Below are 15,442 nucleotides of genomic sequence, written 5' to 3'. Positions count from 1 at the left end.
GCTGAGCCACAAGAGAAGACCAAAATACTGGAGTGGGGAGCCTATTCCTTCTCCAGCAGATATTCCTTATGCAGGAATTGAACCAGGGTCTTCTGCATTGCAGGTGGATTCTTTACCAACTGAGCTATCAGAGAATCACAAAATATCTGGTTAGTTCTTAAAAAAAAAACATAGTCTTCTGATGCTGGGAAAGATTGAAGGTGGGAAGAGAAAGGGACAACAGAGGATGAGATGCTTGCATGGCATCACTGACTGGATATGAGTCTGAGTAAACTCTGGGGGTTGATGATGGACAGGGAGGCCTGGCATACTGTAGTCCATGGGGTCTCAAAGAAAGAGACATGACTGAGTGACTGAACTGAACTGAACTGAACTGAACACTGGTAATGTCTCCATCTATGATGTTCTTACTAATGAACTCCTTTTTATATGCAGAAACCAGAGTCATCTTATGACTTAATCACTAAAGTGACATCTGATCACTTTTGTCAAATTCCATTTGTTAGATGCATGTTACAGGTACACTGGAGTGTGGAATTACACAAAGACATGAACACTAGATGGCAGGAATAACCAGGACATTTTAGAGCCTGTTACCCAGCCCTCTGTTCCTAGGCTGGATGAGAGTCTTCCTATGGACAGGGAAAGAGAGGGAGGATTCCTCCCTGTTTCCCGGGCCATGAGCTTAACTGAGATGGGGAAGGTGGGCCCTAGTAGCCTTGGGCACATCTACAGGGAGGGCAGCATCTAGACTCTCTGAAGGCCTGTCCTCGGTGGTGTCCCTGGATCTGGTTCTACAGGCTCCTGAGAAATACCTGGTGCCTCCCTTCCTGCTCCGTGTTCAGTGATGGCACACTGGGGGCTTAGAGTTGGCCACGCTGGGAATGTTTATACCACAGAGGTCAGGAAATACTATATCCCATGCACTGTTTTGCTCCTCAGAGAGCTAATGTTTTAAATATTGTACCACTCTAAGTCTCCTAAAATCTTTCCTGTTTTGTGTCTCTTTTGCAGTACTGGAGCTGAGGCTGAAGGATGGAGCCCACCGCTGTGAGGGGAGAGTGGAAGTGAAGCACCAGGGAGAATGGGGCACAGTGGATGATGGCAGCTGGAGCTGGAAGGATGCATCTGTAGCGTGCAGACAGCTGGGGTGTGGAGTTGCCGTTGGTATCCCTCAAGAGGCTTATTTTGGACCAGGAGTTGGCCCCATTTGGCTTTCGTATACTTCATGTGAAGGGGTGGAGTCAACTGTCAGTGACTGTAGGCATTCTAATATTAAAGACTATCGTAATGATAGCTATATCCACGACTGGGATGCTGGAGTAGTCTGCTCAGGTAAGTCCTGAATGGTCTGTGTGGGGATCTGTAGCAGGAAAAGCCTTTGTCTTATCACCAGAATGACTCGAGATTATGGATACAGCCTTTAGAACATGCTTGGGTGAAGGGTCTTTGTGATGTGTCACAGGAGGCAGAGGTGAGGTCAAAAGTTTCATACAGATTCAGCTTCTGAATTCGACCTCTGTGACACAGTCTCAGCATGGTAATTGTTCTGTATTCTTTGACATATGGTCAGTAAGGTGTGGCTACATTGTTGTGGGAGGGGGATGTCATAGGAGAGTTGTAGGCAACAAGGTTTATTATCCTCATTGGTCCTAAAAGTCAGAGTCACCACACTCCATCAGGTTGGTATGTGGGTGATGTGCCAATAGAACAGCCTCAACCAATCAATGGTGACCCCAAAAGGGAATGTGAAGACCCATGGACAAGTGACCATACCCGAAGTCATGGTGCAGTTACACAAGCAAAAGTTGTGAGAGAAATTCAGTGGTGCATTTAAACGTCCCTAGGTCACAGTCAGAGGAGGCCAGAAGCGGGACTTGTGGCAGGGAAAATCTCATTACACTGGTGTACCTGATGAATCAAATGGAGAGCTCACACCATATTTGCAGGGATGTTGAGGGAGCAGGAAATGCAGTCTTGAGGTTTACAACACAGCAGCTGAAGCACATCACGTATAAGAGGCAGTGAAGCTAGGAGTTCCTGGGGTTCTCAAGACAAGAATACAGAAGTGGTTTCCCTTTCCTTCTCCATGGACCATGTCTTGTCAGAACTCTCCACTAAGACCCATCTGTCTTGGGTGGCCCTACATGGCATGGCTCATAGTTTCCTTGAGTTAGACAAGGCTGTGGTCCATGAACTGTGAACTTCCAGATGTTCAAGCTGGATTTAGAAAGAACTGAGGAACCAGAGGTCAAATTGCCAACATCCGTTTGATCACTGAAAATGCAAAAGAGTTCCAGAAAAACACCTACTTCTACTTTATTGACTATGCCAAAGCCTTTAACTGTGTGAATTACAACAAACTGGAAAATTCTTCAAGAGATGGGAATACCAGACCATCTGACCTGCATCCTGAGAAATCTGTATGTAGGTCAAGAAGCAACAGTTAGAACTGGACATGGAACAAAAGATTGGTTCCAAATCGGTGGAGTACGTCAAGGCTGTATGTTGTCACCCTGCTTATTTAACTTCTTTGCAGAGTACGTCTGTGAGAAATGTTGGACTGAATGAAGCACAAGGTGGAATCAAGATTGTCGGGAGAAATACCAATAACCTTAGATGCAGATGACATCACACTTATTGCCAAAGGCCAAGAACTAAAGCGCCTCTTGACAGTGAAAGAGGAGAGTGAAAAAGTTGGCTTAAAACTCAACATTCAGAAACTAAGATCATAGCATCTGGTCCCATCACTTCCTGGCAAATAGATGGGGAAACAGTGGAAATAGTGACAACTTTTTTTTTTTTTTTGGCTCCAAAATTACTGCAGGTGGTGACTGCAGCCGTAAAATTAAAAGACGCTTGCTCCTTGGAAGAAAGGCTATGACCAACCTAGACAGCATATTAAAAAGCAGAGACATTTCTTTGCCAACAAAGACCGGTCTAGTCAAAGCTATGGTTTCCCCAGTAGTCCTGTATGGATGTGAGAGTTGGACTATAAAGAAGGCTGAGCACCGAAGAATTGATGCTTTTGAACTGTGGTGTTGGACAAGACTCTTGAGAGTCCCTTGGACTGCAAGGAGATCCAACGAGTCCCTCCTAAAGTAAATCAGTCCTGCACATTCATTGGAAGGACTGATGCTGAAGCTGAAACTCCAGTACTTTGGCCACCTGACGTGAAGAACCAACTCATTGGAAAAGACCCTGATGCTGGGAAAGATTGAAGGTGGGAGGAGCAAGGGATGACAGGATGAGGTGGTTGGATGCCATCACCGACTGAATAGACATGAGTTAGAGTAAACCCCGGGAGTTGGTGATGGACAGGGAGGCCTGGCATGCTGCAGTCCATGGTGTTACAAAGAGTCAGACATGACTGAGGAACTGAACTGAACTGAATCGAAGCTAAGAGGACCTGATGTGACTTCTAAGAATTACTCATTGCTACCTAAGTGTGTTTGACCTATGCCAAGGTGCATTCAGGAAAGACAGGGTGTGAGTGGGTGCTCACAGTATCTGACAGAGATGCTTCTAGTTGTTATCACAATTGCAGATTGCATGTCCAGGTTATTAATCACATCAGAACACCTGGACTGGAGGAAGATATTGTCAGTTATCACAGTGAATTCCCTAAGGTAGAAGGCTGGACTTAGGATAGTATCACCCCCATCTAATGGGATGGTGGGACAGGGGAGCCCTAAAGACATCTGCAGTAGGTCCTTAACAGCCACAGCCAATCAGCTCTTGGGTGTTTATGTACAGGAAGATCATTGGAAAAGTGATCTTTTCTAATCTCATCTTCAGCAGATCTTTGATGATTCTAGTTGATGCCCTTAAGGAAACAATTCTTTTCCTTTTTAAAAAGTACTTTATTGAGGTGTGTCTGACATACAAGACTGCTTGATAAGCATGCATTTATGAAACTACTACAGCACTTATGTCATAAATCTATTCATCTCTTCAAAATGTTTTCTTCCATTCTCTTTATCATTCTTATTAAAAGTAATTATTTTCAAGGTGAATTTGAATGTTAGTTAGAAACTTTTGTTTTAAACAAACCTGTTTTCTGGCATCTCAAGTAACCTTCCTCACTGTCACAATGTCATAATCATGGTTCCACCTGAAGATAAATTTGTGGGAATACTAGAGGTGTCTCTACCACATTTTGATAAATCAGAATCTGAGTGAAAATGGAGTGTGTGATGTTGAAACTTTGTGTGAAATTAGAACTCCCAATGTTATCCTAAGAAAACTGATGTCTTGTATTTAATTCCAGTTAAGATATACTTAGATTAGAGACTTGGAAGTGCTCTGATTTTTAGCAAAGTTCTGTCTAGTCAAGGCTATGGTTTTCCAGTGGTCATGTATGGATGTGAGAGTTGGACTGTGAAGAAAGCAGAGCACGAAAGAATTGATGCTTTTGAACTGTGGTATTGGAGAAGACTCTTGAGAGTCCCTTGGACTGCAAGGAGATCCAACCTGTCCATTCTAAAGGAGACCAATCCTGGGTGTTCATTGGAAGGACTGATGCTAAAGCTGAAACTCCAATTCTTTGGCCAGCTCATGTGAAGAGTTGACTCATTGGAAAAGACTCTGATGCTGGGAGGGATTGGGGTCAGGAGAAGGGGATGACAGAGGATGAGATGGCTGGATGGCATCACCGACTCAATGGACGTGAGTTTGTGTGAACCCCGGGAGTTGGTGATGGACAGGGAGGCCTGGCATGCTGTGATTCATGGGGTCGCAAAGAGTCAGACACGACTGACCGACTGAACTGAACTGAACTGAACTGACTGAACTAATATTTAAACCCTGATCGTGGTTTGTACACTCTGACTACCATTGCTCTAAGTTAGACTCTCACATTTTCATGAACGTTCCAGGTTCCTCCTATTTCTCTTTTGGTCACTAGTTTCCTCCTCCTGGTCTGTTTTTTCTGTATTTTCAGACATATTTTAATGGTGTGAAGATAAGTCAAAGTGGTGGTGATGTAGCAGAAATAAGATTAGAATAGCATGTGTTTTCATTATTTTAATCAAAACTCTTGGAGTTTCTTCCACTCAACCTTAGGAGTCAGGTATGGAAGAGAAATTTCAGCCTCAGTAGTGGATTGCTGGAAGTGAAGTATCGTTTAGGATAAATCTAGAGTGGAAACAATGACCAGAGGTGAATGTAGAGAAGCTTGTTTGAAATAATGAGGAGATTTCATGGAGTTCAGGTGGGAGATCTGTGAGGGAACACACAAATTGAGCAGGACTGTGGTGCAAGCGTTCCAGGTTGCTTCAGTCCTGTCCTACTCTTTGTGACTCCATGGACCATAGGATTCTCCAGGCATGAATACTGGAGTGGGTAGCCATTTCCTTCTCCAGGGGATCTTCCTCACCCAGGGATCAAACCTGGGTCTCCCGCATTGCAGGCAGAGTCTTGATTATCTTCTGAGCCACCAGGGACTACAGTACTGAAGTGCAGAATGGTGAGGGGATGAAGATGCAAGGATTGCAGGAGGGGAGGGTTGGAAAGATGCAGGTCAGCTTGTACATTAACCACGCCTCTGTGTCACACTTCCTCCCTGCCCCCATTCTTTCCCTCCCTCTCTTCCTTTATCTGGCTGTGGGAGTCATTTCTGAGCTCTGTGGAAGTGCTAGCATTTGTAGCTGGCAGTTTTCTTGATGGAGAATTTTTATAATATGGATTCTGTTTGTTTAACAAATAAGTTTACTCATATTTTTCTCTTTTTTTTTGTATCAGATTTTGGTGAGTTGTGTTTCACAAGTAATGTGTTTTTAAGGACTTGGCCCATTTTACAAAAAATTTTCAAATTAGTAACACTAGGTCATATCTCATATCTTTATATGTAGGGAAGATCTACAATGATATTCCTCCTTTTGTTACTGGTGCTGCTAATGTGTTCCCTCTTTTTTCTTAATTGGTTTGCTAGAAGATTATCCGTGTTAATGTTCTTTTTAAGAGAATTACTAATGGACTGTATTGATTTTCTTGATGGTGTATTTGCTTTCTTCTTAATTGATTTCTATGCTCAGATTTCTTTCCTCTTTTTCAGTTATGATTGTGGTTGCTTTTGTAGATTCTTGAGGTGGAGTCTTGGATCATTTCCTTCTGTTTCTATTTTTATTCTAATGTAATCATCAAGGAAGCATCAAGGTTCTAAATTTTCTTCTAAGCATCACTTTATTTTTAACCCACCAGTTTCAATACTATATAATTTCTTTTGTATTTTATTATCATAAAATGTTTCTTTTTCTCTGAATGAATTCTTTGTCTTATAGTCTGACTTTGTATGATATTAATTTAGATATTATATACAGTTTTCTCTGATTTGTGTTTGCATGGTCAGTAATTTTTACCTCTTTAGTATGTTTCTGTGTTTGTATTTAAACACATGAAAGTTTGTAGATAGTATATTGTTGTGTCTTATTTTATCTGGTCTGATTATCTTGTTTTTTATTTGGAGTACTTAAATTATTCACATTTAATGTAATTATTGACACAATTGGGTTTAAGTGTACTTGCCTGCTATTTGTCAGAAGGCAAATGGCAACCCACTCCAGTACTCTTGCCTGGAAAATCCCATGGATGGAGGAGCCTGGTAGGCTGCAGTCCATGGGGTCGCTAAGAGTCAGACACAACTGAGCAGATTCACTTTCACTTTTCGCATTTATGCATTGGAGAAGGAAATGGCAACCCACTCCAGTGTTCTTGCCTTGAGAATCCAGGGACAGGGGAATTTGGTGGGCTGCCGTCTATGGGGTTGCACAGAGTCGGAAACGACTGAGGTGACTTTGCAGCAGTAGCAGCAGCAGCTGCTATATGTTATGTCTTTGTTTTTATTTTAATTTTTGAGTATATTTTACCAATTTAAATTATATTTCAATTTAAATACTGTATTGGTTTATTAATCGCATCTGATTTTTAGGTGATTATAATGTTTAATTTTTTTTAGTTTAACGTAATTTTTATTTTTTGCTGGTTGGGTCTTCACTGCTGCATGGGCTTTTCTCTAGTTGTGGAGATCAGAGGGTAACGTCTAGTTGCAGGCATGAGTTTTCTCATTGCGGTGGCCTCTCTTGCTATAGTGCACAGGCTCTATGGTGCACAAGTTTCAGTAGTCGTGGCCCCTGGGCTCTGGAGCACAGGCTCACTAGTTGTGGTGCACGGGCTTAGTGGCTCTGTGGTATGTGGGATTTTCCTAGACCACGGATTGAACCCACGTCTCCTGCATTGTCAGGGGGAGTCTTCACCACTGAACCACCGGGAAAGCCCAATGTTGAATTATTAACCTTCAATTACATTTACCTTGAAATATGATGCCACTACATGCAATGTCAGCCAATATACTTTTCTTCCACATTCCTGTTCTTGTCATTGGTGCCATCATTGTCATACATTCTGTTTATAAATTTATTATGAATCTTATAGTTTGCTGCTAATATTTTTGCCTTAAATCTTCTAATAGAGAATCAACATTTAGCACAGTCTCTATAGCTTTGAGAGGATCCCATGTTTTCATCTGCTGTCATCTCCCTTTAGCTTGAAGAACTTCCTGAGGCAGTTTTGCGTAGTGTGTGTCTGGTGGCTTCCAATTCTATCATCACTTATTTACCTGAAATCATTTTATTTTATTTTTTAAATATAAATGTATTTATTTTAATTGGAGGTTAATTACTTTAGCAATATGGTATTGGTTTTGCTATACATCAACATGAATCCTGCCACGGCTATATCATTTTAATTTTCATTCAGTTTTGAAAAGTATTTTCATAGCATGATTCAAGTTTTAGGGTAACAAATGCCCAATCCCAATACTTTATGTTCTTACATTGTCATCTGACTTTCATTGCCTCCAACAAAAAGTCAGTAAGTAATACTTATCCTCTTTGTTCCCTGTATATAATGTGTCAAACTTCCCTGGCTTAACATATTTTTGTTTGTTTGTTTACCAATGAATTTCAGTAATTACATTGTCAAGTTTTCTGAGAATGGTTTCATTATCTTGTTTGGGGTTTGTTTAGCTTTTAGGATCAGCGGGTTTACAGTTTTCAATAACTTTGGGAAAATGTCATTTATCTTTTCCTAATATTTTTCTGCACATCCCTTAATCTTAATCTCCAAATACACATATTTTATATATTTTTATATTATCCTACATGCTACTGTGTTTCCATTCATATTTTTCTGCCTTTTTACTCTCTTTCGTTCAGTTTAGATCGTCTCTGCTGGTGTGTTTTACTTTCCAGTTCTTTTATTCTGCAATGTCTAGTCTCTTGTGTAATTATCCAAATAATTGTTCATTCCAATACTATATTTTTCAGTTTCAGAAGTCTCATTTGTTTATTTTTCCTAGATTTTCTCCCTGTTTATTTTTATGCTTCATTAAGCATATTGGTATTAGGGTTTTAAGGAGCTCTTCAGCCAATTCAATCATTTACGTAATTTCTGAAGCTGCTTTAAATGATTTTTTAATATAAACTTAATTATTTTAATTGGAGGTTAATTACTGTACAACATTGTATTGGTTTTGCCATACATCAACATGAACCTGCACACGGGTATACACGTGTTCCCCATCCTGAACCCTCCTCCCTCCCCATACCATTCCTCTGGGTCATCCCAGTGCAGCAGCCCCGAGGATCCAGTATCATGGATCGAACCTGAACTGGCAATTTGTTTCTTATATGATATTATACATGTTTCAATGCCATTCTCCCAAATCATCCCACCCTCTCCCTCTCCCACAGAGTCCAAAATACTGTTCCACGCACTGGTGTCTCTTTTTCTGTCTGATTGTTTTTAAAAAATGTGTTATGGGTTACATTTCTCTCTTTTGGAAATTGTAATAATTGTTTGGTTGGATGTTGGGCATCACTAAGCAGTCCTTTACCAGGAAGAACTTCAGAAGTAAATAATCAGAACACACCCAGAAATCAGGGAATTGTCCTTGATGAATTAAATAAAGTTTTTCGTTGGGTTATCTTCATTCAGTTCAAAATGTGTTCCTTTGATGACCAAATGATGAACTCTTATTTTGGTTTTCCTCCGTTGGTTTCGAAACTTCCTTGATCCCACCTTGCATGCCTCATACCCCACCTACACCCTACTTCAGCAGTAGCTATCCTTTCTGGTTTTCTTTTCCATCCATCTGTATCTTTTAAAAGTGGCGTTTGCTTTGTCTGAAGTGGAGAGGAATGAGAAAGGATAGCAGTTTAGCGTGATGGAGGAGCAGAGGGTGATGTAGTATGCTGAACAAGCTAGCTCCAATGAGTGTTTCCCACAAATGTTTGCATATTTATCCATACTGAGGCTTTTTCAACTTGGAACTCTCCAAATTATGGCTTGTTTGCTCATTTCCTCCTCCTTCTTCTTCTTTCTTTTTGGCAACATACCATCTTCTTTTAGAATTCTAAAACATCCGTGAAATAAATTAAAGACAATATGATCAACGGAAAGTCATTTTGTGTTTCTGGCCTGAAAGAATTAGTATTGTTAAAATGCCTGTACTTCTCAAAGTGCTCTATAGATTTAATGCAATTATATCTAAATACCATTCTTTATAGAAAAAGGAAAACAATCTTGAATATGAGTGTGTGGTTTAATTTTTATATATTCATGAATTCCTGTTTTCTGATCATTATTGAATTTTAGTTCCATTCCATTATGGTCATGTAAGATACTTGGAATAATTTTAATGTTTTTGAATTAGTTAAGGCTTATTTGTAACCTAGCCTGGAGACTATTCCATGTGTGCTTGAGAAGAATGCATATTTTTCTGTGGTTAGAATTTGTACAATGACAGTAGTAAAATCAATTATTATCAGCCCTTAGCATTTTCTATGAGTCCTGTTTGAGAGAAAAAACCTTTAATAGGAGACAATGTGGAAACTCAGCTATCTGGTAAACTCCCACTGAGATCACACTCTCCCCAAGATTCTTTGGCAAATCCTAGGATTTCAAGAGAGACGGCTGGGACTCTCTCTCTATGACTCTCTGAGTTTTCGTAACTCATTTTCCTTCCCACTGAGGTCACTGAAGGAATTCATGGAATTTTTTTGGCATCAAAAAGTATCAGAAAGACAAGATGTGATGACATAAATGTGAATTAATGATAGTGTCTATATTTCTTCTCTGGAGCTGTCACTCATCTACAGGTTGGCATCCCCTCATGGATCCAGCCTCAGGACTTTCCTTAACCTAAGTCACTTGAGGACTAGCTTCTGGGAGAGAAAACTGGTCAGAATATTAGCTCCACAAGTCCCATGAAAGCTTTCTAAGCTTGTCTGGATGCTAGATCTCTAATCTCATAGCCCACATCCCTCTGGGTGGCTTCTGGTCTGCATATCTCTATGTTCAAGTTTAAACGCCTAAATATTATACAGTGTCCTTGGATCTGTATGTAGGTCCTAGGCTGCTAAGTGAGAAATTCACTTCTCCAACCAATGCTAAAACACATGTTTCCAGTATTCAGCCATTCCAACGATCTGAATTGGGCTCTGTAGTTTCCAGCCTCCTAGACCAAAGAAGTCACATTTTTAACCAGTCTCAAAGTGTATGTTCTTGGGATTCAACCACTCCAAACTGACCTTGTAATCCTCCTGGATTTCTCTTTAGAAACTTGCTCATGAAAATTCACTATGACTCTGTCAAAGACTCTCTACATGCTCCACTCCTAAAAAGAAAAACTTTCACTCCACTGCCTGTGACGTGCAGTTTCCAGTTGCCAAGTCAGTACCATGAAGACTGACTGGTTTTGTTGTTGTTTCCTCTTAGGATTTGTGCGTCTGGCTGGAGGGGATGGACCCTGCTCAGGGCGAGTAGAAGTGTATTCTGGAGAAGCCTGGATCCCAGTGTCTGATGGGAACTTCACCCTCCCCACTGCCCAGGTCATCTGTGCAGAGCTGGGGTGCGGCAAGGCTGTGTCTGTCCAAGGACATGAGCTCTTCAGAGAGTCCGATGGCCAGGTCTGGGCTGAAGAGTTTAGGTGTGAGGGGGAGGAGCCTGAGCTGCGGGTCTGCCCCAGAGTGCCCTATCCAGGGGGCACTTGTCACCACAGTGGAGCTGCTCAGCTTGTCTGTTCAGGTGAGATGCAGGTCAGGCCTTTCACCTCTGTGAACACCCTGCTCAGGTGAGAAAGTCATGTGATTTTGCTGAAACTCTGTCTTCTTCTACCAGCATACTCAGAAGTCCGGCTCATGACAAACGGCTCCTCTCAGTGTGAGGGGCAGGTGGAGATGAACATTTCTGGACGATGGAGAGCACTTTGCGCCTCTCACTGGACTCTGGCCAATGCCAATGTTGTCTGTCGTCAGCTCGGCTGTGGAGTCGCCATCTCCACCCCTGGAGGACCACACTTGGCGGAAGGAGGTGATCAGATCTCAACAGCCCGATTTCACTGCTCTGGGGCAGAGTCCTTCCTGTGGAGTTGTCCTGTGACTGTCCTGGGTGGTCCTGACTATTTCCATGGCAACACGGCCTCTGTGATCTGCTCAGGTAAGGGCGAGGGACAGGTGGAGATGGGCTACTGGTACTCAGGATGCTCCTGGAGTGAAATGTCTCTAAGAGTAGAGAGTGAGGTTAAATGGGCTTCAAAGTCAAAGATTTTGTGGTGAAATATGGATCTTCTCATTGTTCATTCATTTTTCAGATCATGGCAAGAAGTGGGAAGGGGAATAATATATTTTTAAGCAACATTGTTGCTTACATTTAATCATAGAAAGCAATGTAGGAGCAGTAAGTATAGACCTCAGTATGAACCCCAGCCCAGAGCAGCAAAGAGAATGTCCCAGCACCAGTCACTGTCGTCCCCAGTATCTGTGTCTTCCCTCCTCGACAGGGAAAAAAGCGCTTACCTAGCTTCTACTAACATAGAGAGTTTCATCAATGTTTGAACTTTATATAAAATGATGCAGTATGTTTCATCTTTTAAATCTAATTTCATAGACTCAAAATTATGTTTGGGATTCACACATGATGTTGTATATTGTAGCACTTTGTTTTATTAGGTAGAGTATGCTTTGAATGATCACATGGCCATGTACTGATCACTTCTACTGACAGAGTAAATCTGAGTTATTTCCAGTCCTTGACTATTACAAATATGATATACTACCACTTACCATGACAATGTCTTTGGATGCAAATATGTGTTACTTATTTTCCATGTTTAACCCTTGGTCTTTTATTTTCATTTTCTTAATCAAATGGTGTCCTTTGATTAACTCATTTCTTATGTAAATATAACTTACCAACATTTTTCTGTACACGTAATGCTTCTTATATCCTGTAAAGGAGAAGGAAATGGCAACCCACTCCAGTATTTTTGCCTGGAAAATCCCATGGACGGAGGAGCCTGGTAGGCTGCAATCTACTCAAAGATCTTAAAAACATTCTCTAAGAGTATCTTATGGAAATTTTATCATTTTTCTCTTGCATATTATTGTGCATTCCTTCTGGGATTGATATCTGTGTAAGATAAGGGTCAGGTTTCATATGGATATCAATTGACTCAGGATATTTTTCTGAAAAGACTCTTCCCCACTGCAGTGCCTCCCTCGTCATAAGCAGAAGGGCAAGTATGTCTGCCTTACTTGAGACTCTCTATTCTGTTCCATGTTATCATTTGTCTATCCTTGCACAAATACTGCATTTTCTTAATTATCATAACTTCATAGTTGTTGTTGTTGAATCGCTATGTCATGTCTGACTCTTTGTGACCCCATGGACTACAGCACACCAGACTTCCCTGTCCTTCACAATCTCCCTAAATTTCAAACTTTGTAGTTAGTCTGAATAATTTACAAGAGTTACTTTATATTAACTCCTCTAATATCATTGCTTTTGTTACCAACTGTGCTGTTCATTATTGTTGCTTATACTTTGTATGAATTTAGAACTCAGCTTGTCATTTTCACCAAAAGAAAAGCTTAAGGGTATCACTGAGATTAGATTTAAAAATTTGAGAGTAGACATAGAAATTTGAGGATGATTGACATTGACAATGTTGAGTTTTCCAAATCATTGACATAATACATCCCTCCATTCGGTTACATCCTGAATTTCAGAGATTTTCCCCATCTTCTACTAGGACTTCTCCTAGGTATTTTATTTTTGATGTTATGAGTATTTTTGTGAAAGTGTCCTGGCAATGAATTCTCTTTGACTTGTTTTCATCTTTTAATTCTTCCAGTTTTAATGTATGTCGAGACATAAAAATGTTGGGAAATAATATAAAAATTCCTTTATGACCTTTACCTTGGTTTCTAATTCTTGGTATCAATATTTTGCTTTAATCTCTCTGTGTGTGTGTGTGTGTGTGTGTGTGTGTGTCCTTCTTTCTCTGTCCCCCTTCTGCCCCATTTCTTCCTGAATATGTAAATTCTTTCTGAATTCAGTTGAGGACATGATGTTCGTTTATCCTTAGAACAGTTCTGGGAATTTCCTTCAGAACCAGAGTTCAGTGAAGTCTTTAAATGACTTCAGCTCCAGGTGACATCTTATTGCAGCACTGAAAGACCCCACTGAAAGACTGCCAAACTGAGTTTTTTCCTGATTAATGACCCAAAGTTATAAGCAAAATTGAGTACGTATTTTTTTCTTCAGCTACTAAGTTTTACCTTTTCATATTGATCAATTTGCCAACATCTGTTGGATTACAGAAAAAGCAAGAGAGTTCCAGAAAAACCTCTACTTCTGCTTCATTGACTCTGCCAAAGGCTTTGACTTTGTGGATCACAACAATCTGTGGAAAATTCTTAAAGAAATGGAATTACTAGACCACCTACCTGCCTCCTGATGAATCTGTGTGCAGGTCAAGAAGCAACAATTAGAATTGGACATGGAACAACAGACTGTTTCCAAATTGGGAAAGGAGTACATTAAGACTGTATATAGTCACCCTGCTTGTTTAATTTATATGCAGAGTACATCACGTGAAATGCTGGGCTGGATGAAGCACAAGCTGGAATCAAGATTGTCAGGAGAAATATCGATAATCTCAGATATGCTGATGACACCACCCTTATGGCAGAAAGCAAACAGGAACTGAAGAGCCTCTTGATAAACGTGAAAGAGGAGAGTGAAAATACTGGCTTAACATTCAAAAAAAAATTATAGTATCCTGTCCCATCATTTCATGGCAAATAGATGAGGAAACAATGGAAACAGTGACAGACTATTTTCTTGGGCTCCAAAATCACTGCAGATGGTGACTGCAGCCATGAAATTAAATGATGCTTGCTCCTTGGAAGAAAAGCTATGACCAACCTAGACAGCATATTAAAAAGCAGACACATTACTTTGCTGACAAAGGTCCATGTGGTCAAAGCTGTGATTTTTCCAGTAGTTATGTATGGATATAAGAGTTGGACCATAAAGAAAGTTGAGCACCGAAGAACTGATGCTTCTGAACTGTGGTGTTGGAGGAGACTCTTGAGAGCCCCCTGGGCTGCAAGGAGATCAAAGCAGTGGATCCTAATGGGAATTAGTCCTGAATATTCACTGGAAGGATTGATACTGAAACTGAATCTTCACTACTTTGGCCACGTGATGAAAAGAGCTGACTCATTGGAAAAGACCCTGATGGTGGGAAAGCTTGAGGGCAGGAGGAAAAGAAGATGACAGAGCATGAGATGGTTGGATGGCATCACCGACTTGATGGACATGAGTTTGAGCAAGCTCCAGAAGTTGGTGAAGAACAGGGAAGCCAGGCAAGCTGCAGTTAATTGGGTCACAAAGAGTTGGGCATGACTGAGGGACTGAACTGAAGTGAACCAAGTTTTTTGGAAAAACTGCCATACACGATATAACCAGAACTCTTGCTATGTGACCTGAATTAATTGAAGAATATCTTCTGATTTTGCATTTGATGTTTCAACTTTATGCTGAGCTAATGTGCGGCTACACTTATTCTTTAGTCTTAATTGCAGCTAACAAGTTTTTCAGCTCTAGAAGTATTTGGTTTTTGTTATCAATTCTCTGCAAAGATGCACATTTTGTTAATTAATTCCATAAGCACTTTAACCGTGGCTACATATATTCTCGTCAGGTAACTCTAGCAGCTGAACACCCTGGGAAATTCTTTCTAATGTCTCCTTTTTCCTTTCTGTTTTTCATGAGATCTATTTTATATGAGTATTTGTCTTAAAGATACACATTGAAGAAACTGTAGAAATCCTTCAGAAAGAATTTTGTTTTGCTTTTACTTAGGGATAGCTTTGGGCTCTCCGGGTGCCTCAGATGGTAAAAAATCTGCCTGCAGTGCGGAAGACCTGGGTTTGATCCCTGGGTTGGGAAGATCCCCTGGAGGAGGGCTTGGCAACCCACTCCACTATTCTTGCCTGAAAAATCCTATGGCAGGGGATACTGGTGAGCTAAAGTCCAAGGGGTTACAAAGAGTCAGACATGACTGAGCGACTAAGCACAGCACAGGGATACATTT

At 40.8% G+C, this 15,442-nt stretch overlaps 1 protein-coding gene across 1 annotated transcript in view; it reads left to right on the top strand.

Moving 5' to 3' along the window:
- Positions 1-15,442, top strand: part of LOC102181491 (antigen WC1.1-like) — a 59,166-nt gene that overhangs the window by 2,792 nt on the left and 40,932 nt on the right. Inside the window, exons 2-4 of the mRNA XM_018048502.1 lie at positions 1,015-1,335; positions 10,777-11,085; positions 11,179-11,496. Coding sequence (XP_017903991.1) covers positions 1,015-1,335; positions 10,777-11,085; positions 11,179-11,496 — 948 coding nt within the window. The remainder of the gene's footprint in view (positions 1-1,014; positions 1,336-10,776; positions 11,086-11,178; positions 11,497-15,442) is intronic.

The sequence above is a fragment of the Capra hircus genome, chromosome 5 (assembly GCF_001704415.2).
Source record: "Capra hircus breed San Clemente chromosome 5, ASM170441v1, whole genome shotgun sequence".
In the NCBI taxonomy this organism is placed as follows: domain Eukaryota; kingdom Metazoa; phylum Chordata; class Mammalia; order Artiodactyla; family Bovidae; genus Capra; species Capra hircus.
This window is presented reverse-complemented; position numbering and strand designations above follow the sequence as displayed.